A 24,876-nucleotide genomic window follows, 5' to 3' on the forward strand; every position below is an offset into this window, starting at 1 on the left:
ACAGCTGAAAAGATTGCAATCTCAATTCTTCAGAAGTTCAAAACCTTAGAAAGAGCAGTACAGTCAACCTCATGCAAATTGAATCCAAAGGGACTGGAAAAAAAATCCTTCGACTTAAATGAATGTTATCTAGGGCGGATCCAGGAATTCCGTAAAGGGGAGGTGCCTTTGCCAAATTAAAAGGGGGTGCCACATCCCCACCCTCCATTTTTTTCTTTTTATTTCTTTTGTTTTAACCAAAAATAAAGAGGGGGCGTGCACCTGGTGCACCCTCCTCTGGATCCGCCACTGGAAGTAACATGTTTACATCCATGCAAGGTAGAACATGCTTTTGACTTATGTGAGGTTGACTTGCGTGGAGTTTACTGTATGGAATACTTAAAAATTGTGTCAACATACATATACATCAAGAGCAAAATGTGTATTGCAGAAGCTTACAATCACATGACAAATTGGCATGACAGAGGTCCAGGTGGCTAACTTTCTTCTTGGCTTCTTGAATTTGCAAAAATGATTAAAATGACATTCTAGGAACACAGTGGAATTCGGTTACAGTAAAACTTACAAAGTATGAGAACCTATTTCAGGTCTGCCAACATTCCAAAATCCAAATCAGGGAGATATCTGTGTGTTACATGCATTGCAATGGGCGAGAACAATTCCCAAATCAGGGAGATTTTAATATTCTCTTATTCAGACATGAACAGATTTTGACATTTTCAGGGAGAATCCTGCAGAATCGGGGAGACTTGACAGCTCTGCTATTTAACAATCAAAGTTCCTGTCCATGACGATGTTGTCTTGTGCCACGTAACAAGAACACGAGTGACAATTGGGACTGATCAAGTTGAATTTTGCAGACCACCAGCAAGGACACAGGAAACCTGTTATTAGCATCAACAGCTAGGGCCCAAATGTATAGGGCCCCAATTTTTCTCTTCTTTCTTTCTTTAAAACAACAACATCAACAGCCCTTGGAACCAGTCAAATCACTTTGCTAAATTTTGTTATATCAAAAATTTGTAACATAGAGGTTTGAGAGGCAAGAAAATGAAAAGTAATTTGGACATTTGGGGCAAGTATGATTACTGTGCTGTATTAAGAGTTAGTTCAGTGCTGTTCAATGGTTCACTTTATGGCATGCAGAGTCACTCATTGCTAAAGTTGTGAGGTGAAAGGTCAGTCACTGTCACTGCTTCCTGGGTCACATTTCATGTATATGCCCACTTTCTACTTATAAATTACAATCTAAATTTGGCTGCAATTCTCAGTCTGGCCCTGAGTAGCAAGAGTTATTCTAGTAATCATAGATAACATCCTGCCTTCTGATGGAAAATGGCTCATACCAAACCACAAGGGGGTGGGGTGGGATGGGGACTCAGTGTTGAAAGTAATCAAGGCATGATCTTAAAGACAAAAGATCCTTCAAAATTTTCCCAGGCAGCTGATCAGGACATCCCTGAGCTGTTTTCGAAGTTTCTCATTCCCCTCACAGAAGATGTGTGTCGACCCCTCCTCCAGCTGTATAATGGTATCTTCCGACTCCTGGTAAGTACAGAAAGAAAACCAGTGAGTATTGGTAATCTCCACTGAAATATTTTTAGGGCAGAAGATGAACTGGGTAAACTGCACAAGTATAGGATGTGAAATAGTCTGACATCGAATAAGAAGTTATAGTTCATGGTGAAACTTGTGCTTTCATTGCAAGTATTTCCCTGCAGTTGTAAAAAGCCAAACCTTTGTAGAAATATTATGTGAATAGAAGCACAATGCAGAAGGAATTGTATTGACATGCCTCACTGGCCCAGAGAAAGGTGCGGGTACACAAAAGTGTGTGACACACCTTTGTACCTCTCGAAGACACAATGGAATCAAGTCACTTAGTCTCACAATACAGACCCTAACAAATATGACAGAAAGTGTTTATTTTCTCAACCATAAGGTTTATACTGCACTACGCTTCACATTTGTAATGCCCTGGTATACTAGTAGATAGATATACAGTCATACTTGTCTGAATAAAGCAAGCAAGTGATATCTAATCAAAATATCAGGGAAACTTATACACAAAAAAGTGTAAAGGGTTAATGAAAGGGTTAATGAACCCCCCCCCAAAAAAAAAAAAAAAAAGAAGCTTAAACTAAACAGAATGTTTTGAAAACATTATGGATACACTAGATCATCTTAAATGGTGTTTGAAAACTTGGAAATGACAATCAAAGTTGTGTGACTGCAGAAACTTGCACAAGGTTCCCCTTTGCACAGAATTCCTGCATTGTGCACAATACAGTGCATTACATTTTGTAAACACTTACACACTGGCACACACACACACAGCCTCCCCCACACCCACACATACACATACACAAGATTAAGAATTTGGATGAGAACTTAAAGGACAAGTCCACCTTCATATACATAAGAATTGAGAGAATGCAGCAATATTAGTATAACACATCAGTGAAAGTTTGAGGAAAATTGGACAATCCGTTCAAAAGTTACGAATATTTTAAGTATCTGCGCAGTCACTGCTGGAAGAGAAGACTACTACAGTGTATGATGTCACATGCGTACAACTATATAAGGAAAATAAAAAGAGAATTTCACAAAACTTCACTTTTTGAATAAAGTGCACAGTTCTTCGACTTGCTACTGACGTATGTTAAGGGTAATATTATTCCCCCTGCCTTCTGAAAGAGAGAAGTCAAGTGTTCTTTTGTTATGGGAGAAAAATGGAAATATGTTGAATTTTCTTTACTCTTTCTTTATATCGTTGTACTCATGTGACATCACAAGCTATAGTAGTCTTTTCATCCAGCCGTGAATGAGTAGAAACTTCAAAAATTCATAACTTTTTAACGGATTGTCCGATTTTGCTCAAACTCTCACTGATGTGTTCTACTAATATTGCTGCATTCACTCAACCCACATGTCTATGAGGGTGAACTTGTCCTTTAACAGCCTTTGCCCTGTCTCATAGAATGTATAAATCATGATATTGTCACAGTGTACAATGTACGCATGTCTATAAAGAAAACATACACTAGGTACGGGACAATCACTCACAAAACAAATTAAGCACATTAATGCAAACAAGTCTACGCCTGTAAAAGCACAAACCGTTGAGCACTTCCTGCAACATGAAACTAGCACACAAAAAAAGCATGCAATCTTTTTTTTGTTTGTTCTATATGATACGATTTCATGTTTTGATTCGCCAGGATTAAAAACAAGCAAAATTCATCTCACTAGGCCAAGCTCAAATAATAACTTAAAAAAAAAAGAATTGTTTTTACAGTCTTTGGTTTCCGAATTAAATACAAGATGAATATTCCTCATATTTATAACACTGCTTTAATACTGATACAATTGTTCTTCATTTCACATAAACATTGTCACTTATCTTATACTTTGCTTTGCTTTCACTGTGTGTATAAAACATTGATCTCTGTTTTTCTTTGTTAAATTCCTCGATACAATTACCTGTTATGGTTCAGTGGTCTTAATGCATTTTGCATAAGATGCAAAGTTTTTTTCATTCCCTTTCTGAGTTTTTATCAACAGTTAGGAATTATAATACCATTCTCAGTAAATCAATCAATGCATTTCAGTATGTGTGATCTTAACAGCTGGTATAATAAACTAAACTTTCAATTTCACTTTAACCACTGTATCAAAGGCATGGCCTTCACTTTTATTTTGTTTTGTTTATATTAACTCATTGCCTACATTTACCTCATTTATCCTATAGACAGTCTATAACATGCTGAAAACTGGCAGGGAACAGGTTAAAGTGAAAGCACTGTTTGGTGAAAACATGTGGCATTTATGAATTTGCAATTTGGTATTGTAAGTAAAATTTTGATGTAACTCTCACCATTTTCACACAGGTCGAGAAGCATAATTGTAATGCTGAATTACAATTAGGATTGCAGTTACAATTTGAATCATTGTCTGTTCACGTGATTGAGGAAGGCTTGGCAGATTCTAAATTTGTTTTGAAATTTTGAATATCAGAGCGAAGAGGGGAGGCGTGGCTTCTTTCCGAGTTCCTATCAATCACTCTTGACCAGTAAGCAGTACGCGCTTTGACTGCTTTGCTATCCGGCCAATCACGGAGCACGCTTGACGATCTTGCAGTGTACTGTAGTGGGACATGGATCACACAGCTGCTTTTGCTTCGCAAGCAATTGAAAAGTGTGGTTTTTCTGTAGAAGCGGTTAAACTGTCACCCTAAGCTCCACCCCATAAAACACCATCGTAAAGAAATTCCATTCACACGACTATTTTGTTCTGTAATGCTGGTGAATCGTGATTGGAAAACACCGCTGGACCGTTATTTGAAACTTAACTGGAATGGCAATTCAAATCACCCTCCCTGATTCCAGTTTGCATTCACATGGCAATAATGTGTGATTTGATTCATGATTCTAGTGATGCATCATCATAATCATGTTTCAAATCATGGTTCTCAGTATGTGTGAAAGCACTCTGATTACTTTAATCTTGGGCATGGTGCAGAATTCTACTCTAAGTATGAGGATGTTATTTTACTCTTACCAAATGGATGATGTGCCCAGACCCTGTGCTCTCCACCTTCACATCAGACACACCATTCTGCAGGGGGAAAAAGGAATCAAGTCGTTACCATGGAAACAGCGAGGATAAGAACAAGGCTGTAGTATGGGTGATGTCGTCCTGCGATATATGGTTTCCATCCCTGTTGGATATTTAGTGGGCATTTCTACTGTTAAACTATTGTCACATTGAATATTAAAGTTCACATGAAAAGTTGAGCCCATTTTCAATGAATGAGGTAGAAAGGTGCTGATTTGTTAATCTTGATGACTGTCGTGAATGAAATCATCAGCACTACAAATTTTACACTATCAATCTGAATCATCTGCACAAAATTATTAGTATTATTTAAATCAATGAAATTCTTGCATCACGTTGTTTCTATTGCAACTGATTGACAAATTGCCCTACATCGACATAAATGAATTTGTCAATTATTTGCAATCAAACCAACTTGAAGCAAGAATTTCATTTATTTGAATAAATATGCAGTACCTGCTGCATGCTGTAAGGATTAGAACAAGCACTACTCTGGCAGTCAGACAGAAGCTCGGTGGTGTACTGGCTAAGACATCTGTCCTGTGACCAGGAGGTCATAGGTTGGAATCCTTCCTGAGTATGTATGCCCATGAGTTTTATCGTGGCTCCTACTAAACACTGATTATATCAGTGCTTATTCAAGATGATATAGGGCAATCTCTTATAATTATTATTCTCATTTTCATTCATCATAGTTATGAATGATAATGATAATGATGATACTACTACTACTACTACTACTACTAGTACTAATAAATACTACATAATAATAATAGTAATAATAATAATGATGATGATGATGATGATGACGACGACGATGATAATAACAAGGAAAAGTAGAAATTACGTGGTGCGTAATATATGTCCCCGCCGGAAGTAGCATTTAGTAGCAAAATGTACAATATAGGTAAAAAGATCAAGGTCAAAGGTCAAAGAAGTCAAAGGTCAAAATTCTGTGTAGAAGTTTTGAAGCCCTCACCTAGTGCCATCACATAAAGCAAACGGAAATCGAAATCGGGTTAGAAATGGCGAAGGAGTAGCATTTGGTAGCAAAATGTACAATACAGGTCAAAAATCAAGGTCAGAGGTCAAAGAAGTCAAAGGTCAAAATTCTGTGAAGAAGTTTTGAAGCCCTCACCTAGTGCCATCACTTAAAGCAAACGGAATTGAAATCGGGTTACAAATGGCGAAGGAGTAATATTTTGTAGCAAAATGTACAATATAGGTCAAAAATCAAGGTCAAAGGTCAAAGAAGTCAAAGGTCAAAATTCTGTGTAGAAGTTTTAAAGCCCTCACGTAGTGCCATCACATAAAGCAAATGGAATCGAAATCGGGTTAGAAATAGCGAAGGAGTAGCATTTTGTAGCAAAATGTACAATATAGGTCAAAAATCAAGGTCAAAGGTCAAAGAAGTCAAAGGTCAAAATTCTGTGTAGAAGTTTTGAAGCCCTCACCTAGTGCCATCACATAAAGCAAACGGAATCAAAATCGGGTTAGAAATGGCGAAGGAGTAGCATTTTGAAGCAAAATGTACAATATAGGTCAAAGGTCAAGGTCAAAGGTCACAACTAAAATTCTGTATTGACCGATTCTGTGACGCGCTATGTGTATTTTTGGCATGGGCAGCGCCATACTGGGTGTATCATCCGACCCCCCCTCCGCACTCCCCCACCCCTCTCCCTACATTAGCACGCGCGCAGAATGAAAAACTGCTTTAGCCAATGGGCGTCTCGTACTGAGTGCGCGAATGCTTGCTAGTGCGCGAACCTTTGTTACAAGTGCGTGATAAACATGTGGCCCGGGGGTGGGGGAGAGCAGGGGGGGTCGGCTGATACACGCCGATACACCCACTATGGCTGCGCCCTGTGCCGTAAAATGTCTGCTGCCCTCAACGAACCCGAATCGGTCAATAGAAGTTTCAAAGCTCTCATGTAGTGCTATCATATAAAGCAAACAGAATCAAAATCGGGTTAGAAATGGCGAAGGAGTAGCATTTTGAAGCAAAATGTACAATATAGGTCAAAGGTCAAGGTCAAAGGTCACAACTGAAATTCTGCGTAGAAGTTTCAAAGCTCCCATGTAGTGCTATCATATAAAGCAAACAGAATCAAAATTGGCTCATAAATGACAGAGAAGTAGCAAATTAAACATTTTGATCACACACGGAAGCACAGACGGACGGACACACAGACACACACACATACGGAGCCCGTTTCATAGTCCCCTGCTCGAACTCGTTCGGCGGGGACAATAATGGTAATAATTATAATAACAACAACAATAACATCAATAATAATAACCATCATCATCATCATCATCATCATCAATCATCATCATAATCATTGTCACCTCAACAAACGAAGATTGCAGTTTGCCACTCACAGCTAAACTGAAATATCCCAATGTGACACTTACCGACGCTAGACTTGACACAAACTCTTCCACATCCACATTGCCATAGACGTACTGCTTTGGGTGCGTTGTGTTGGACTTCAGGCTGGTTCCTCCCTCATCCTCCCTCTTCCTCTTCCTGGGGGGTTGCCCTGACTGGGCCTGGGTGCCGGCTTGGGGAGAAGGCAGCTCCTTAACAACCAAGATGAGACAATGAAACACAGAATCAGCCAATTTGGAGATACATTGTAGCTAATGTACACACTGGTACAAATGAACTTTCTTTTCTTTTTTTCAGATGGTAAGGTACTTCATTCATTTTCTAAGCAACATACTGCAGAAGTGTGCCAGATGTAACAAGGAAAAGTAGAAATTACGCGGTGCGTAACATATGTCCCCGCCGGAAGTAGCATTTTGTAACAAAATGTGCAATATAGGTAAAAAATCAAGGTCAAAGGTCAAAGAAGTCAAAGGTCAAAATTCTGTGTAGAAGTTTTGAAGCCCTCACCTAGTGCCATCACATAAAGCAAATGGAATCGAAATTGGGTTAGAAATGGCGAAGGAGTAGCATTTTGTAGCCAATGTACAATATAGGTCAAAAATCAAGGTCAAAGGTCAAAGAAGTCAAAGGTCAAAATTCTGTGTAGAAGTTTTGAAGCCCTCACCTAGTGCTATCACATAAAGCAAACGGAATCGGAATCGGGTTAGAAATGGCGAAGGAGTAGCATTCTGTAGCAAAATGCACAATATAGGTCAAAAATCAAGGTCAAAGGTCAAAGAAGTCAAAGGTCAAAATTCTGTGTAGAAGTTTTGAAGCCCTCAACTAGTGCCATCATATAAAGCAAACGGAATCGAAATCGGGTTAAAAATGGCGAAGGAGTAGCATTTCGTAGCAAAATGTACAATATACGTAGGTCAAAAATCAAGGTCAAAGGTCAAAGAAGTCAAAGGTCAAAATTCTGTGTACAAGTTTTGAAGCCCTCACCTAGTGCCATCACATAAAGCAAACGGAATCGAAATCGGGTTAGAAATGGCGAAGGAGTAGCATTTTGTAGCAAAATGTACAATATAGGTCAAAAAATCAAGGTCAAAGGTCAAAGAAGTCAAAGGTCAAAATTCTGTGTAGAAGTTTTGAAGCCCTCACCTAGTGCCATCACATAAAGCAAACGGAATCGAAATTGGGTTAGAAATGGCGAAGGAGTAGCATTTTGTAGCAAAATGTACAATACAGGTCAAAAATCAAGGTCAAAGGTCAAAGAAGTCAAAGATCAAAATTCTGTGTAGAAGTTTTGAAGCCCTCACCTAGTGCCATCACATAAAGCAAACGGAATCGAAATCGGGTTAGAAATGGCGAAGGAGTAGCATTTTGTAGCAAAATGTACAATATAGGTCAAAGGTCAAGGTCAAAGGTCACGACTGAAATTCTGTGTACAAGTTTCAAAGCTCCCATGTAGTGCTATCATATAAAGCAAACAGAATCAAAATTGGCTCATAAATGACAGAGAAGTAGCAAATTGAAGATTTTGATTACACACGGACGGACATACGGACGGATGGACGGACGGACGGACGGACGGACACACGGACGGACGGACGGACGGACGGACACACGGACACACACACGTACGGAGCCCCTTTCATAGTCCCCTGCTTGAACTCGTTCGGCGGGGACAACAATTTATAGAATTCATTAATAATGTTCAAAGAATGAAATTGGTGACTAGGTAGTCAGTCAATAAACATTTGGAGAAATATCCATTTCATCACTTTGCTTGGAATGTACAAAAATTTTCCTATTACAACACTGATAAATACCAGGCTTGCTGTCATGTGATGTGTTGGCAAGCAGCATTTTATAGGGATTACCTGAATAATCATTACACAGCAGATGCTCATCTCTGTGATTTTAAGAGCAACATGTCTGCTGGCACAAATGGCCTTTTCCGGCTCATGCATAAAGCTGAACTCTGAGCTGGCCTATAGTGTATCACCATACAAACCGTATGTACCTCATGGTCTCTTGTCTACATATCAATGTGGGGAGGAATGACATCTAGGTTATGTTCTTATTGTAGCTTGAAGTCTGCTGTGTGAATGCAGTAGTTCTGCGAGAGGGGGTAATACACAAGGAAATGATATGACGGAAAAAGGGACGACAAAGTACTGTATAAGCTGTTATTTTCACGAGGGTTTCATTTTCGCGAATTTCGCGAAACACAGTTGGATCACCAATTTATCAACACGCGAAAATGTCTTTATGTGCTAGGGTAATAGTGCATTTACGTTAGCGTCGGTGTCAGTTTGCGAAATGTCTATGACCTCCTCATTCGCGAAAATATCTGTATGCAAAAATAACAGCGAATACAGTAGTACTTGACTGGCTGTTGACAGGGCTAGAATGAAATGATGTGTATAATCTCTTGGGGGAAAATATAATTCATGCCGGGATGCCAAATGTTATATTGCACCTATTACTATAGTTACAAAGTGTACCTCTAGAAAGGCAGTATCTGTATAATGCTATATGATGAGAATTATATCTCATTATAAAAATAGAACACCTCTTCACATTCTATGAGGTATAACGCCATTCATGCTCCTAAACCTGAGGTAAATTTAAAACACATCTCTGTCCATCCTTACCTCAAGGATGTATCTGTTGTCATGAGCATTAAGTTGTCCGGTTACCGTAGCAACAAGAACACCTGGCTGGAGTTCGGTTGGTGCAAGATTCATGGCCACCTGTGGAATAGATTGTAGTGGGTGAATCAAAAAAGACAGATTTTTCTTTATCTTTCTTTTACATAACTTGTAGCTTTCTTACATGGATAAAAGCAGTCATGAATTAAATGCTTCATGTACGTACAATCATGCTAATCAAAACATAAAGCATTTAGTCTCTACAAAGATCCATGTCATTTCAAGGGCTAACACAGTGTTTGTTGTGTCCTTGGTGTTACATTCTCTGGGCATTGCATGTTCTTGGTGTTACTTCTCTTGGTGTTGCATTCTTCTGGTGTTACATGCTCTTGGTGTTAACTTCTCTCCTAGAAAACCACTGGAAAGTAATAATATTGTCTACAGCATTCTCCCAAACAGTTGTGCTTTGAATGCAATCATAAAAAAGAGGAGGTTTATCACTGGCAAGAAGTGAAATGGATGGTACCTCCGGTGTGATCTCCACTTTCTCAAATCTCCTCTGCACCAAGAGGTTGACAACATCTCCCCGTTGGTATGGCGTTGGTGCTGGTTCCTGGAAAACACAGACAACACAACCCCACTCAGTACCACCATCTCACGATGGTCATAAACATTGCATACAGACCGACTGTCAATGGGATGGACGGGGTTAGCATCTATCTGTCAGGAGCAAACGAACCCTTACATCACTTTATCTCCTTTTTCTTACACTCTACTACTCTCCCTTCTCCTTCTGTCATTCCCCTCATTCTACATCTCTGCTGTCTGCTATTTCCTCTTCCTCTTCAAGGCAACACTCTGCAGGTCATTCATGGCTTGACATTTTATTTCCTATTTTGGAGCACATCACCGAGTGTCGACAAAATATACATACCATAGTATGTATAATACACTCTGACTAGCATAGCCTACCATCTATCTGAAACAAGATTTTAGATATTGGTGAATGCTCATGGACATGGAACACTATAGAGCAGTGGTTTCATCAAAGAAAAAGAAAGAACTTTGTCTCAAATACAAATATCTTACATAACAACCATAAGGTGAAGTACACTAAAAATACAGAAAAGGGAGAAAGGAAGAAGGAAAGAAGGAATTATTATGAACCATGTGTATATTTTTGAAAGTGATCATTGTTGATTATATTGTACCACACAGAAACAATAAAATGAAATGAAATGAAAAGAAGGAAAAAAGATGAAAGAAAGAAGAAAAAAGGAAGAAAATAAGAAAAGAAAGAAAAGAAGACTTACCACTTCCACCACGAGGTCTGTCCTGAGAGGATGAGATGGAGGCGGACTGAGATACGCCTCTGGGAGGACCACTTGTAGGGGCTGATCAAGGACAAGTGTACAATGTACCAAGTGATGGAAATATTCACATGCAATTTTACTCTTCAAAACATAAAAATTTTTGAGTAAAAATATTTATAATGCATGCAGTGGAATACCCTGTGATGTTTTGACGTGAATGACAATCATTATCACCAAGTGGAATATGGACTGTAGAAAAGACATCAACAAAATTTGGAGACATACAACGTGGTAAAGATATTACAGATTATGTCCTGGTTAAGTGGTCTATATGATACCAACTCATCATTTGTTATTGCTGTATGAGAACGATAATAATAATAATTGTCACTGCACATCAAATAGTGTATATGCCCCTATGCGCTCAAGGGAAGACTATGGAATATAGAATTGCAACGATACCGAGTTTCATGTTTGCTTATTAAGACCCCCAAAAGATGCATTTTCAAGGCAGATTGAGGTGCTTGTCTTAGATTCTAAGGTAGATTATTCCATGAAGTAGTTAGATAAGTTAACCATGTAGAAATATGTGCAACTTTGTACACTGCTGTGTTAAGACTGACACATGTAAACTATGGACTCTTGTATAAATCTTGAAACAAACAGACAATCAAGAATTGATCACAAGAATCCCCAATAAATTGTTTTGTTTCCATAAGGACCAGCCTACCTTGAGGTCCTTGATGAGCTTGTTGGCCTGAGGGAAGGTGAGGGCGGTGTCGATAGGAAAGTAACATGCCTTCATGGCCAGGGGTTGGTACGGTGCCAGGGCATCCAGATAGGCAAAGTCCGGTTCTGAGGCGGAAACAGAGAGAACATAAAAGACTTTGTTTTTGTGTGCTTTGAGAGTCAACCGGCAATGAAAACCCCCGTAACGCTGTACACACTATCCAAAGACTCTGTTAGTTACTAAGTTACTAGTTATTACGTTACTAAGTTACTACTAAAGTTACGAAGCATTGTCTTTTTTTTTTTTCTAGTAACATTTCCTTGAGGGAATAAAAGTTTGTTGACCTTCCACAAAACTCTGGATTGATTAAGACATACCAATGAAGAGGACTGTGTTGTTGCTATTCTTGCCCCACAGCTCCATGAAGTGGACGGCATCTCCCATTCTCAGAGAGGGGTGTCCGGTGAAGACGACGCAAGGCGTCTTGAACTGATTGCTAAATTCACCTAGGAAGAACGACAAAAAAAAAGTTTGATAATTAACAAAAATTGTGCAATACACAAAGGCAAACATATAATGTTGCAGAGCACCATTTGAAATTGATGTGAGACTTCATATCATATTATATTATACATTATATATTCATGAAGTCATGCGTGATTATTTGTGAGCTGCCACACTCTGCAGGCTCTAGATGGCGAAATGGTGCACATATGCCATTATTTCTACAATTTCTAAAAAATCATATTTATTCATATTTTTTCCAAAGCATATTTTCTTCTTTTGAATAAAGAATAAATAACATACTTAGCACTGACAAACTATACTCATTGACAACTTTGTTACTTGGTTTTACAGCTTTGTAAATCTTGCATGACAGCTCACATGCTCATAGATCATACATTTATAGAGCAGAAAAGTGAAGATGTCACAGTCATTTGTTCAAGCATGGTTTGCAACTGTTGTGTCCACAGATATTTGGGCTACCTGAGGTTGTCAAGAAACCGTTTCCATGGTAATGAATGACTATGCTATCACACTTTGTACACCATGGAATGTTTAAATCATTGTGCAAAATTCTTACCATGCACACTGGGGAAGTGTTTTAACCTCCCAACCTTGATCAGCTCTGCGTGGGGAAATGGAGGTTCTGGCAGGTACACCTTTGACTGTTTGACACCACATAACCTGGGAGGAATTTGGATGACAGGCAAAGCAGTGTGATAGAATAAAACTAGATATATCGCTACGGCTACTGATATGCCTCCGCCATAATGCATGGTTCTCCTAATAGGTCTATAGTACAATGTCTTGACAATGTGTGATGACAGTTTCACACAATTGGCAAAATATTAAAAGGACAGGTTTGACACAAATGTGCTGAATGTTCACTTTCCTAGAACTAGGTTCAATTGGATGAATGATTAAAATGTCAGAGTGCAGGTATTTGGGGAACTGATGATTTTTACTTGACTTTTGACCCTTTTATAAGTTTATGCATTGAGTAATTTTCAAGGTATTGAGGAAAAGTATAATTTCAGTATCAAATGGGAAAATAGCATTATCTAAACCTGGCCTTTGACCTTTGACCTCACAGTTCCAAAGAGAATCACTGTTAGGTTGAACATGCATAAATATGTAAGTTTCATGATGATACCTGGAGTTACTTTCGAGATATGGAGGAAAAAGTGCAATTTAGCACTTTCACTTGACCTTTGACCTTTTGACCTTTGACCTTTTGGAAAGAAACTTCCCCAAAAATATATATTGGGTAATACATGCCATACATCAAGTTTTAAAAAAAAAAACCTTCAGGCATATTGCATTCTAAGGAAAGTAGTGATATTTTGAGGAGTTGACCTTGACCTTTGACCCCCTGACCTTTGACCCACGACCCCAACTTCCCTAGATAATCACTGCCCATCAGTACAAGCATATATACTAAGTTCCATGAAGATACCTTGAACCATTTGCAAGATATGGAGAAAAACATGAAATTTCAATTTTTTTTCACAAAATAACCTGTGACCTTTGACCTTTGACCCTGTGACCCTAAAATCCACACAAAGTGTTATCCCCCAAGGATATACCCTCATACCAAGTTTGATGTAAAACCACCACACGGTTCTTGAGATATCGACAAAAACAAAACGGGACGTACGGACGTACGGACGTACGGACGTACGGACGTACGGACGGACGGACGGACGGACGGACGACCTGAAAACATAATGCCTCCGGCCACTTCGTTGCGGAGGCATAAAAAATTGTAGCATTCATCTGTAAACTTATTTGAGATGACAAATGGGCAACAGCGAAACCTCATGTTGAGTTAATAGCTAGTTCATCTGTTCACAAGTGCATGATTTCTCTCTGATCCATTTTCTTCACTGGAAAAATACACATGTAGATGAGCGGTCATGGCATTAGCATCACTGAATAACCTATAGGAGTTTATCTTTACTCATCCTATTGAAGGCGAGTCCTGAGTATACTCGGACACGTGTCTATGGGAAATGCCTTTTGTAGCAAAATCAGTCCATCCTCAACAGGTTTATTTGTGTTTTCATTTACGGTATACACAAACCATTATCATTCATTCCTTGGGTCACAGACGACATTTGAGTTTTCTTGATTTTTACACTCATTGCTGTTAATTGCCAATTGACTACACTGATTGTGTGTGACTGGTGCACAAGCTCTAGAAAGATTAGATGTCATACCAGTTAGACAAAGTGCATTAAACTTCGTGTTATAAAATACAGGTCACTGGTGCTCAACATATTTTATCTGCATGACCTACAAGCTACGAATCACCAACATCTCATAAGCATTTCAGTTACTGAGACTTATCAGTAAATCTTTGAAAGAAAAGTTTGTCCACATAAAACTGGTGAATATTTGAGAGTCTGATTGCTTTGGTCTGAGCTGTTCACAAGCAGACCCGTATCTTATGGGCCACACACAAGTTGGGATGACACAGAACCAAAAGTTATCAGACATCATGAAAACACCACTCTTTTCCAAAGAAAGTCAAACTACAGAAGCACTCTGAGAGTGCAGACCTTTGCCAAGCAGCTCATTTCCACCACTGATCTTGTTCTTCCAGAGATAAGTGATTTTCACCTATATGTATGCGTGCTGAAAGTCGCCCGATTTCCCAAAATAGAAGCCTTTTGGGACATCATTAACTTCAAGCTGTGTGGCGCACCTCCCCTTAGCAGAAAGCCTCAAAAATGCGCCGCTTGTACTCCCAAGTTCATTGAACCTATCTGCCAAAATATTGAAAATCTTTCATAAAATCCACAAAAATTGCCGGATCACTGCCAAAATTTAATCACCTGTTTCTTGCGTCATTCTCAACCTTTCCTGTAAGTTTCATGCAAATCCATTCACAATTTTTTGAGTTATTTTGCACACAGACAAACAAACAAACAAATGCCAAAGAAAACATAACCTCCTCCATTGGCAGAAGTAGTAACTTCTCAACAAGAATCAAAGGTATGAACATAGCGACTGGTCCTGCAAGTTTGAGAGTTGACCATCGTCGGGATAGCAATGTTTGGCAGTAAAACACACTCACACACTTACCACTCCGAGAGGATCTGGGAGAAGGCAAGGGAGCTGTCTGCTACTGGTGAGATGAAGTACAAGGGGGTCTGCATCAGACCGGCAGACTCCATGTAACTAGCCAGACACTCAAAGAGGTCATAGATCACGCCAGAGGGATAGCATGGGACCAAGACGTTCCCTCCATTCTTGATAGTTAGGGCTGTAACATATATTAACAATTGAAGAGAGAAAAAAACAATGATATGAATGAGATGTGAAATTCACTTGAAATTGTTGTGGCTGTAAAATCACTTGTGAGGCAAGAGAAGGCAGAAATCTGATGTCACTATCACAGTATGGCACAATCTGCAAAATCCTTACAGCCTACTACTTCAATCATTTAAACTATCTTGGAATAGAGACTGTTAAAGCAACGACAGTAAAAATCCAGAGAGAGTCGGAACACACAACATTAAACTGGCATTCTAGTCACTCTAAATGATGTAGAAAAGAGGTACACCATGTGAGTGTGATGTAAAAGCAGCATGTACAGCAAGATTTTCAAGTCACCTCTGGAAGGCGAGCTGCTTCTACCCTTATCCATTGACAACATTTACAGCGTACAAACCAAAGAGAGATTTGTACATGCATGAAGAAGAAGAATCTCATCTATACCTGCTGCTTTGTGAATAACTTTAATGTGTGCAGAAGCTGAATTGATATAATATATCACTGCATTCTACACATTAAATCACCGCAGAATGGCAAGGGATTTTTGAGCCATTTATAGAGACTTGAACCTACTGAGTGTACTGCAGAATTCTCCCAGCATACTGTCAGGGTTGTGGGCTGGTGTCTGAGTGAGCCCCGTTAGTATGAGGACATCACTATTCTTCAGACTCTCCTGGCTGATAGGAACAGAGTGTGTGGTCAGGACTGATGAGGCAGAGACGTAAGATACCTGAAAGGAGAGTTAAACAGGCCCAAGCTTGTGAACACATTTATTGTTGGGGTTACACCTTTGGGAGAATAATGCAATTTTTTCGTTTCAGGTCATAAAATGGCACCTCTGCACTCTTAACTTGTCATTTTATTACATCTTTATCAGAAATCCCTGAAATATCTTCATAAAACATCTTCATGACAAGTGTTTATTATCTCCACCAAGGGGGGAGGTTATGTTTTCGTTACCATTGGTTTGTTCGTTAGTTAGTTCGTTAGTTCGTTAGTTCGTTTGTCCGTGTGCAAAATAACTCAAAAAGTAGTTAACGGATTGGAATGAAACTTGCAGGAAAGGTTAAGAATGACACAAGTAACAAACGATTAACTTTTGGTAGTGATCTGAGAATTTTTTGGGAATTTATGAAGGATTTTTGATATTTTGGCAGGTAGGGTCAATGAACTTGGGAGTTCAGGCTGCGCGTATTTGAGGTTTGCATGCGCGCACGAAAGTGCGTGCTCTAGTTTCTATTAGGGCAAGGCGCGCTGTGCAGCTGAGGGTTTATGACATAACAAAGGCTTCTATATTGGGAAATCAGGCGACTTTCAAGTACGTATGGGTGGAAATCACGGATATGGAAGAACAAGATCAGTGGTGGAAATGAGCTACATGCTTGGCGGAGGTCTGTGCTCTCAGAGTGCTTCTCTAGTTTATGTTGCTATCATGTCTTTTCTGTGCCTTTGCTGTAATTGTTAAAATCTGACAGAAGCATAATTAGTTGTGCAGGGCTTATACTTGTGCTCTGTATCAAGTAATCTCTGTATCATATGAATGTAAATTGTTTAAATTACAGCTCACACAACATCACATAAAATGCCCACTGCTGACTGTTCAACTCCTACCAGATGCCATGAAGCTGATAAAAGCATCAACTGTTGGTCAGAAAACTAATGAAACAAGGTTTACGTCAGAATTTGGTCTGCTTTCTAGAGCACTTCAGACTGTTCTACTCAAATGTTCACAACTTTTAGACTACATTCCAAGAAGTCTGGCTGTGCAAAAATCAGGACTTTGGGTGCCTGTTTTATCCAAAAAGTGACAATCTTCCAACGGTACAGTTGACAGACGAGGGAGCCCTCTGTTTCGTAACTCACCTTCTCGTAGGCCGAGCTGATGATCCAGTTACAGCTCCCCAGGCAATAGCCAGAGCTAAGTGGGACCAGGGTCAGAGCTCCAAATAGACTCTGGAATAGGCAAGTGATGTTTGATAATAAGCAACATTAGAGGGAAAGTTCCCAAAATTTAAAAATCGCTGATCATGTGACTATGATGTCATTATTCCCTTTGAACACAAAATGTCACCAGATTCATGTCTTCACTAGTCATGTCACTAATTTATATTCTTTCTCTACTCAAAAAAACATTCTTCATGGTTTTCTCCAGAATTACCACAAACATCATTTACATCTTTCAAGACAGAGTACAATATTTTTCACACATTTGTATAAAAATGATAATTCAGTGTTAATAAGCTGCTTCAATTCCCTTTCATGTGTTTTCAGCAAAGCTGAAGATGGTTGCTCAATGTATCAAGTGCCTATCCTACTGTTAATATCAATCCAATAGCAGTGTAGCAAAAGTTTTCACAGAGCATCAGATGAGTTTCTCATGCCACATGAAAGAAGAAGCTTACACTCTGGATTCAATGCTAATCTTTCATTCAGCAGCTCAATTCACACAGCATACACTAATTATTATGCACTGGACTACACGTCATCGATGTGATGAACACATATACAGTACTTTTTCTGGTCTTGAAGGCCCATGTTGCTGCCAGGACTCACCACTTTCTCAGAGAAGGCAGCATTTTGGATCTTGGAGATGCATGCTTTCACATTGTGTTTGCTGTAACACCTTTTCCATGAGGCAAGGCAAGGGGCCTCCTTCAGTGGGGAGGGTAGAGTCTTCAGAACCTCAGGTTTCTTCCAGAGGGAGGATACACACTTCTTGGGAACTCTCTCAATGTATTCCACTAGCTCTTCCATCATTTGCCTTTAAAACAAAAAGATATGAAAGACAGCATTATATCTTACATTGAAAACTTGCAATTTATACATGGTGGCATTAATTACTATTTTGATTGGTGTACATGCTACAAATTTTCTCAAGCCAATTACACGATATTACTATTATAATGTGAACTAAAACATAGTAACACAATGCAGACGTTGACATAACACCATCTAAATCGATGCTTATACACTCCATACCAAGCTATATTTAATCTGATTTTATGGCATTTTGCTCTTGTGACAATTGCTCCCATGAAATATCTGTATGCTAAGCCAAACATAAATTTTAACAAATATAACCAAACACTAATTTTAATCATCACATGTAACTAAATCTAAGGGTGCGTTCGAGTGCTCTAAAGCGAACCAAAGCGAACTGAACTGAAGCGGACCATACCGTACTGTGCCAGATTTGAAGCGTTCGAGCGCTCTGTTGAGAAAGCGTACCTCACGAGTTATTTTTAGAAGAGGCCACGCATTTTGTAGCAAGAATGTCATCCACCTGGCGCTTCTAACTACTTACACCTGTCCCAAACAAAGAGAATGATTTCTTTGCATTATGACATATGCACATGATACGCGCATGCTTTACAACAAACTTTTGGTACGCTTTGGTACGCTTTTTGAGCACATCAGGAGGTGGTCCACTTTTGGCTCGGTACAGTACGGTACGGTACACTTTAGGAGCGTTCGAGCACTCCTCTGGCGCGGGTACGGTACGGTACAGTTTGCTTTATGAGAGTGCTCAAACGCACCCTAAGATTCTATTACAATCCTAACCCTGCCTAACCCTAAATCCTTGGAGAAAACAAAACTGGAGGAATTATCGCAGGAGCAAATGGTGTGTCACCATTTAATCTATGCATATCCTTCTGTCATCAGCCATGACAGAAAATTGAATGTGGCCAACACTTTCAATGAGACAATGTCAACAGCAAAATCAGTTACAAATCAAATAAGAGTAGGAAAAGCATATCCTGTGTAAAAATGTCTAATATCTAATATCTGTAATTGTTCTGGAGCACTTCTGCATTGCCAGAGGATACATATGCACTATACACGGACTTGAATGTACATGTAACCTTGCAAATATTGCCAGCTATTTTATTTGGCTATGACCATCAATCTTTACAAGATCTTCCCAAAATCCTATGAGTTTACTGTTCCACCACGGATTATGATTGCGATATCTTTGCTCATGTTTTCTAAGATATTTCTACGAATATGTAAATAAAGAACTTGTGATTTTTTTTTTTAATATAATTTTGCTCTGACCCCTAACATTTGACCTCAGTCTCAAGTCGATCCAATTTTGAATGAGTTACAATTTTCTATGAAGGTGTGATATTTGATCTTGAAAACAGGAATGAGGATAAGCAAAGGAATTTTAATAATACACAGTGTTAGAATTCTGAAAGGAGCATGTACAATCCAGCAGCATATTAGAAGGCTAAAAGAAAGAGGTTTAACAGAAACTGATTCACTGTTCGTTCTTACCTCCCTATCTGTATTGAAGGCTCTGTGGCATAGATCACACCATTGAAACCTGTGTACTGTTGGAAAGATAAGAATAGAATGGGTTTACATGTTTTGTCAGTTACAACTGAAGTAAAAAAGAAGAAGAAAAAAAAAAGATCTACATGTAAGTGCTTCTTAGAAGTTCAGTAACCAAACTTATGGTGAATGATTCCATACTATCAATTGATATTTGCCTATGTTTTTCTTACCAGCATGGTTTGCTCTACCGGAAGTACAGGACACAATGGTTCGTAGTCATTAAGGTGGTTTAAATGTAGTTCATGGTTATGCAAATTTCTTGTGCATAAATGCGAGTGACAGATTCCATATGCTAACAGACATCCAATAATAACCAGACAATGATACTCTCATGTCAACATCTTCCTTCATTGCATCACAGTTGAATTAATTATAAATGAAAAGTTCTGGCGTCGAAACACAATGTGTGTAGATTCAATTGAAATCAAACACACACTTATCTATTGGATACATCTTTGATCACAAATATACTCTGTTTCACATACACTGGCAACAGTGTACAATGATATCATATAAAGGTGCATTGTATTTTTCATAATTTGACAAAACGAAAAATGAATTCAACTTCAAGACACTAACATAAGAACTAAGTCTTATCACCCAGTCAGACATTGCTGTAGGAAGTTGGAAAAAAAAAATCCTAAAGGCTCCTTACATAGATGCCCTACAATTTGTGCACAGAGAGAGAGACTTGACTTACCTCAGTGATAAAGGGAAGTGCCAGCATGCAGTGGTAGTTTGAGATCAAAATGGCATCTACCGTTGCCATGTCAACCATGCCCAACTAAAAAAAGAAAGAAAAAGAGATAAGATGGCTGTGAAAGATTGTGCTGCAGGAATAATTTTGATGAGATATATGTCTGATCACAATCCACAAAATCTGAGGAAAATATGTAATAAATGACTCATCGTATGCTTTGCCATTCTACTTATTGCTACTACCATATGCTTCCAATAATTTTGGACTTAACATTTTTCCATCTTCAGACAACTCTACCATATTCATTCTTATAAAGTGATTGTATTTGAGTTACAAGCAGCTGTCAAACATAGGTAGAGATTATTTTCTATTTTAGACATATTAGCACTGTCTTCTGATGACACAATATCTATATTTGAGCAACTATGTTTTACTAACTTGAAGCAAAGAAAAAGAAAGAGTTCAAATTGAGAATCATCTGAGATCTTTACACTGCCACAAAATACAGGCAAAAAGTTTGATGGAGTGAAATATTTACCTCTGGAGTGCAGACTTCTGGCATACCATCCACAAACACTCTCCCACAGCATTCCTTTAACTCCTGCAGGCAGAAATGTTTGATACTAGACATAAATTCACATTTAACACAATGGAACTTTTAAATTTACTCTTACTGTCATGACTGGATACACTAAGTGCAGATATGGAAAGCTTGATTGTTTGTACATAACTTGTAAAAGCAAATATAGTTTGTCATTGTATACATGGTACATATGCACATCTTGCCCTGCCCCCAACAGCATGACGATGTCAAGAATAGGAATGCTTAAGTGGTACCTGAAGAGCACTCATTATTGCAGCATTCAAATAAAGTTGCGCTAAAATTGAAAACAAATAACATTACACTGCTCTGTTGTGATACATAAATGACAAAGAATGTTATAAACAATACACTTTATGTAAGATGTTCTCTGTAATCTTTACAGCTCATTTGCTTATCAATGTTGGCACTTCATAACTAAAACACTGCATTAAAGAATGCTTTACAATGTCTAGCACCAAAGTGAAGTGACAAACAATTCATTCATGTTAAATTTGCTCCTTTCCATTCATAGTACTGATTCATATTTCAGTAATGTGTTATGTTCATCAAAATGGCAATATTTTGAAAAGTGCCTTGTCTCCATTAAACCTTAAAATAGAAACATTGTGCTTTTACCTATGATCTCTTCTTTAACACTTCTGAAGTGAAGTGACATCTAATTACTTCACATGTTGTGTGACAACTGCATATTTCTGAACATTGTAAAAATCTGCAATCAGGCTGAAGGTAGCAGTCAGAATTTATCTGTGTGACATTTCTGTACTGATACCTTGGAGAGTGCTGACACTTGGCTCTTGTCTCCACTGGCTGCCTTCCATCTGGGTAGCTTGGATAGTTGTGCACTGTACACACACACAAGAAGGGAGAAATTAATGCAACACTCATTACACGTGGTGAGTTACACCCAACAGATCTTGAGCTGCTGTGTAAGTTACACACTTCTTCTCAACATATGTTTTGTATCTTGGAAGCCATATCATCACAGAAAGATAAAAATATGCGGGTGGGGAAAGTTCTAGCTGCTACACAAATTCTGTTATCAAACCATTGTTTCTTAGGAGTAATTTGCTTTGTAAAGATCTCAGGAGTGGCAGCAATTCTTTACCGTTCTCAAGGAGATAACTGTGTCAAATACCGATCAAAGATTGATGACGGTAATCATGTTTTTCTGTTCTTGCTAAATGGCCTCATCTACTGCATATGAAATGTCATGTTGAGAATCTAATACAGATGCTAACACTCAGGAACAGATTCTACCTTCCCTATCAAGCAGTTACCAATAAAAAGCTGTTCTCAGAGCAAGACTTTATACACTGTAGATGAATATGACTGCATAATAAAGTGGGTAGGTCAAGGTGTAATTTCATCTTTGTTCAAACACTTAGACCCCTGCTCCATACCTTGGTACAAGGGGCAAAGGCAGAAAATGCTGGAGACTCCTTAAATCAAGGCTACAGTCCAGGAGGATGGTGGTTCCTTTGAAGGTCAGTAGAAGGCATGGTGCACTGGGCTGCTCAGATAGACAGTACTAGAACGTATCGAGACAAGACACAACAAAGCATACTGGTAATCCATATCTCAATCTAATGAATATAATATCCCTTTTAGTAACTCTCTGGCGAAGGCCAGGCCCGGGCTAAGTCGTAAAATTGTGAGTTTATGAATGGCGTAGGAAAAAAATAGCCAGCGCCGGGCTCCGGTTATTTTGGTGCTGCTGTTATCAGCACCTGGAAAAAAAAAATGCATGAGTTACTGACAAAGGTGTAACTATGTATTGGGAAGGGTGTAAAGTATACTGTAATGGGGCAGATAACACTTTACAGAATTTTTGTCACTTAAATGCTTTCTTCTTCACTTTTGTTATCGGTTCTGCTATTCCAAATTCAAGAACTGAGCCAAGAAAATGTGAGTTAGTCTAATGTGATGCAGCATGCAGGGGACACATTTGAAAGCTGCGTATTGTAACTCTACCACCTTCTCTAAATAGCAATAACATACAGTATACTAATCTGGCTAACATTGTACTTACCGGTACCGGGTAGTTTTTATTCCATTTATTTTTATTTTACTTTGTCTGTTTGTTTGTTTTTATTCTTTATTTACTTATTTATTTATTCATTTATTTATTTATTTTTATTTTTATTTTTATTTTTTATTTTATTTTATTTTTTTTTTTTTTTGGGGGGGGGGGGAATTGTACGTACGCACATTAACTCACTGAAAGTTGAGATGAGACGAGAAGTGTCCCCGGATTTTCTCATTCTTTATTCTCTCAGTATTCTTCTTCTTCTTCTTCTTCTTTTTTTTTAGATAATTGATCTCTTAATTCTCAGTCAGTAGATTTAATCAAACATGCTCAGAGACTCCAACCCGAAGCACCTTCTGATCGGGAGATTCTCCCGCCCGAAACCCATAGCAAACGGGAGACTCCAAGTTGATGTGTGCGAAGTGCGAAGTTCCTAGGATTCTAGATGTTCACTGGTGCTATCTTATAGGCCTATTTTTTCAACATACGATAGAAATAAGTAAGAAATCCTTTCCACCGGGAGACACAGAGCTAGGGCGGGAGAAATCAAATCTCAAACGGGAGAACGGGAGATTGTGCAAAAATGGGCTTTCGGCGGGAGATCTCCCGTCGAAAACGGGAGAGTTGGAGTCTCTGCATGCTTCTTTTCTTGCCTCTAGAATTAGAAACTATTGCATTTGTCTACAAACAAGTAATTAAATCAGTAAAAGAGAAAACAAATGTCATACTAAAGGAGCATTTTGTGCAGGCAGCTGGCAGAACATAACCCCCCCCCCCCAAATGTTTGCTATTCATTCATAATACTGTTGTACCAATCAATGAAATCTAACCACACATTAATTTAATTCATTTAAATTTATTGTTGCCTTCTGTTAAACCTGACACTCTGTCAGTCAATTAAAATTGTTAAATCTTTAAATTAAAATACCCACGATTAGGCTAGGCGCCTAAAATTAAATTATATTTGATAGTAATAACTAATATTAATAATTAGCGGTACATAAAAGTTTACACCACTGGATAAGCTAGATACTAGCAGTAGTCATCAACACCTTACGCCGATAGGTCTACATACCTTTTGAGAGATAAATTGCTAATTCATGGCACACATGAAAAGGGTGTTTTTACAATGGTCCCATACATACATTATTTTGTTAGAACACCATCCCCGAGTGAGGGGATGGGAACTATGACCGGATAAACATTAATATCAGTACTTTTCCCAGCTTCCAATCACAATTTGAACTTGGAATTTACTTTGGAGCTTACCAATTTCATCTTAGTTGTGGCTGAAGAAGGATCACTAATATGAAAAATGTACTGTAACGAAGCAAACGTACAGACTTGTCCTCCTCGACACACAACAGCAGGTTGCTGGAGCTTATCCACCAAACAAACACACGGACAAATGGCTGGGACCATGCGAAATTCCGCTATGCTGGGCCACGACCCCGACCGCTCCTGCCTTGCCTGCCCGCTGCAGTCGCGTAGTGGATCTAGTACGTGCGTGGGGCCGGAGATCTACACACACCGGCCTGAACCGACGTGCGTGCACAGGGACATCCCACCGTTTAGTTCGGTGGGACATCCCCTAGCCCTCACCGCCAGCAACAGGCCGCCACCGGCACCGCGCTGCGCTGAGATGAGCACTGCATGCCTACCTGCACTGCACTGTCCCATGCCATTGGCATTGCCATGCATATGGTATGTTTACTGGGGTATAGCACTGTATTA

General features: G+C 38.9%; 1 protein-coding gene across 1 annotated transcript; it reads right to left on the reverse strand.

Moving 5' to 3' along the window:
* Positions 1–1,425: 1,425 nt before the first annotated feature.
* LOC139714452 (integrator complex subunit 9-like) lies at positions 1,426–24,599 on the reverse strand. The gene is made up of 19 exons (XM_071626165.1): positions 24,412–24,599; positions 22,517–22,644; positions 21,886–21,958; positions 21,051–21,113; positions 20,513–20,596; positions 19,753–19,808; positions 18,028–18,235; positions 17,338–17,427; positions 16,048–16,204; positions 15,283–15,463; positions 12,776–12,879; positions 12,069–12,197; positions 11,692–11,816; positions 10,962–11,042; positions 10,175–10,261; positions 9,652–9,750; positions 7,033–7,200; positions 4,561–4,617; positions 1,426–1,545 (listed from the first exon to the last, which is right to left on the reverse strand). Exons 1-19 carry the CDS (start codon positions 24,562–24,564, stop codon positions 1,426–1,428), a joined length of 2,163 nt encoding a protein of 720 aa, XP_071482266.1. The 5' UTR covers positions 24,565–24,599.
* Between the last annotated feature and the right edge of the window lie 277 nt (positions 24,600–24,876).

The sequence above is a fragment of the Diadema antillarum genome, unplaced genomic scaffold (assembly GCF_040938485.1).
Source record: "Diadema antillarum isolate AM-2024a unplaced genomic scaffold, OU_Dant_1.0 scf00000045, whole genome shotgun sequence".
Classification (NCBI taxonomy): Eukaryota; Metazoa; Echinodermata; class Echinoidea; order Diadematoida; family Diadematidae; genus Diadema; species Diadema antillarum.

Bases quoted from the DNA above. Each gene is read 5' to 3' on its own strand.
- LOC139714452 (XM_071626165.1), bottom strand. From the start codon at position 24,564: ATGGTCCCAGCCATTTGTCCGTGTGTTTGTTTGGTGGATAAGCTCCAG. The intron at 21,114-21,885 runs GTATCAGTACAG...TTCTGCCTGCAG, and splicing joins AAGTGTCAGCACTCTCCAAG to GAGTTAAAGGAATGCTGTGG. The intron at 9,751-10,174 runs GTACCATCCATT...TCTATTCCACAG, and splicing joins AAGTGGAGATCACACCGGAG to GTGGCCATGAATCTTGCACC.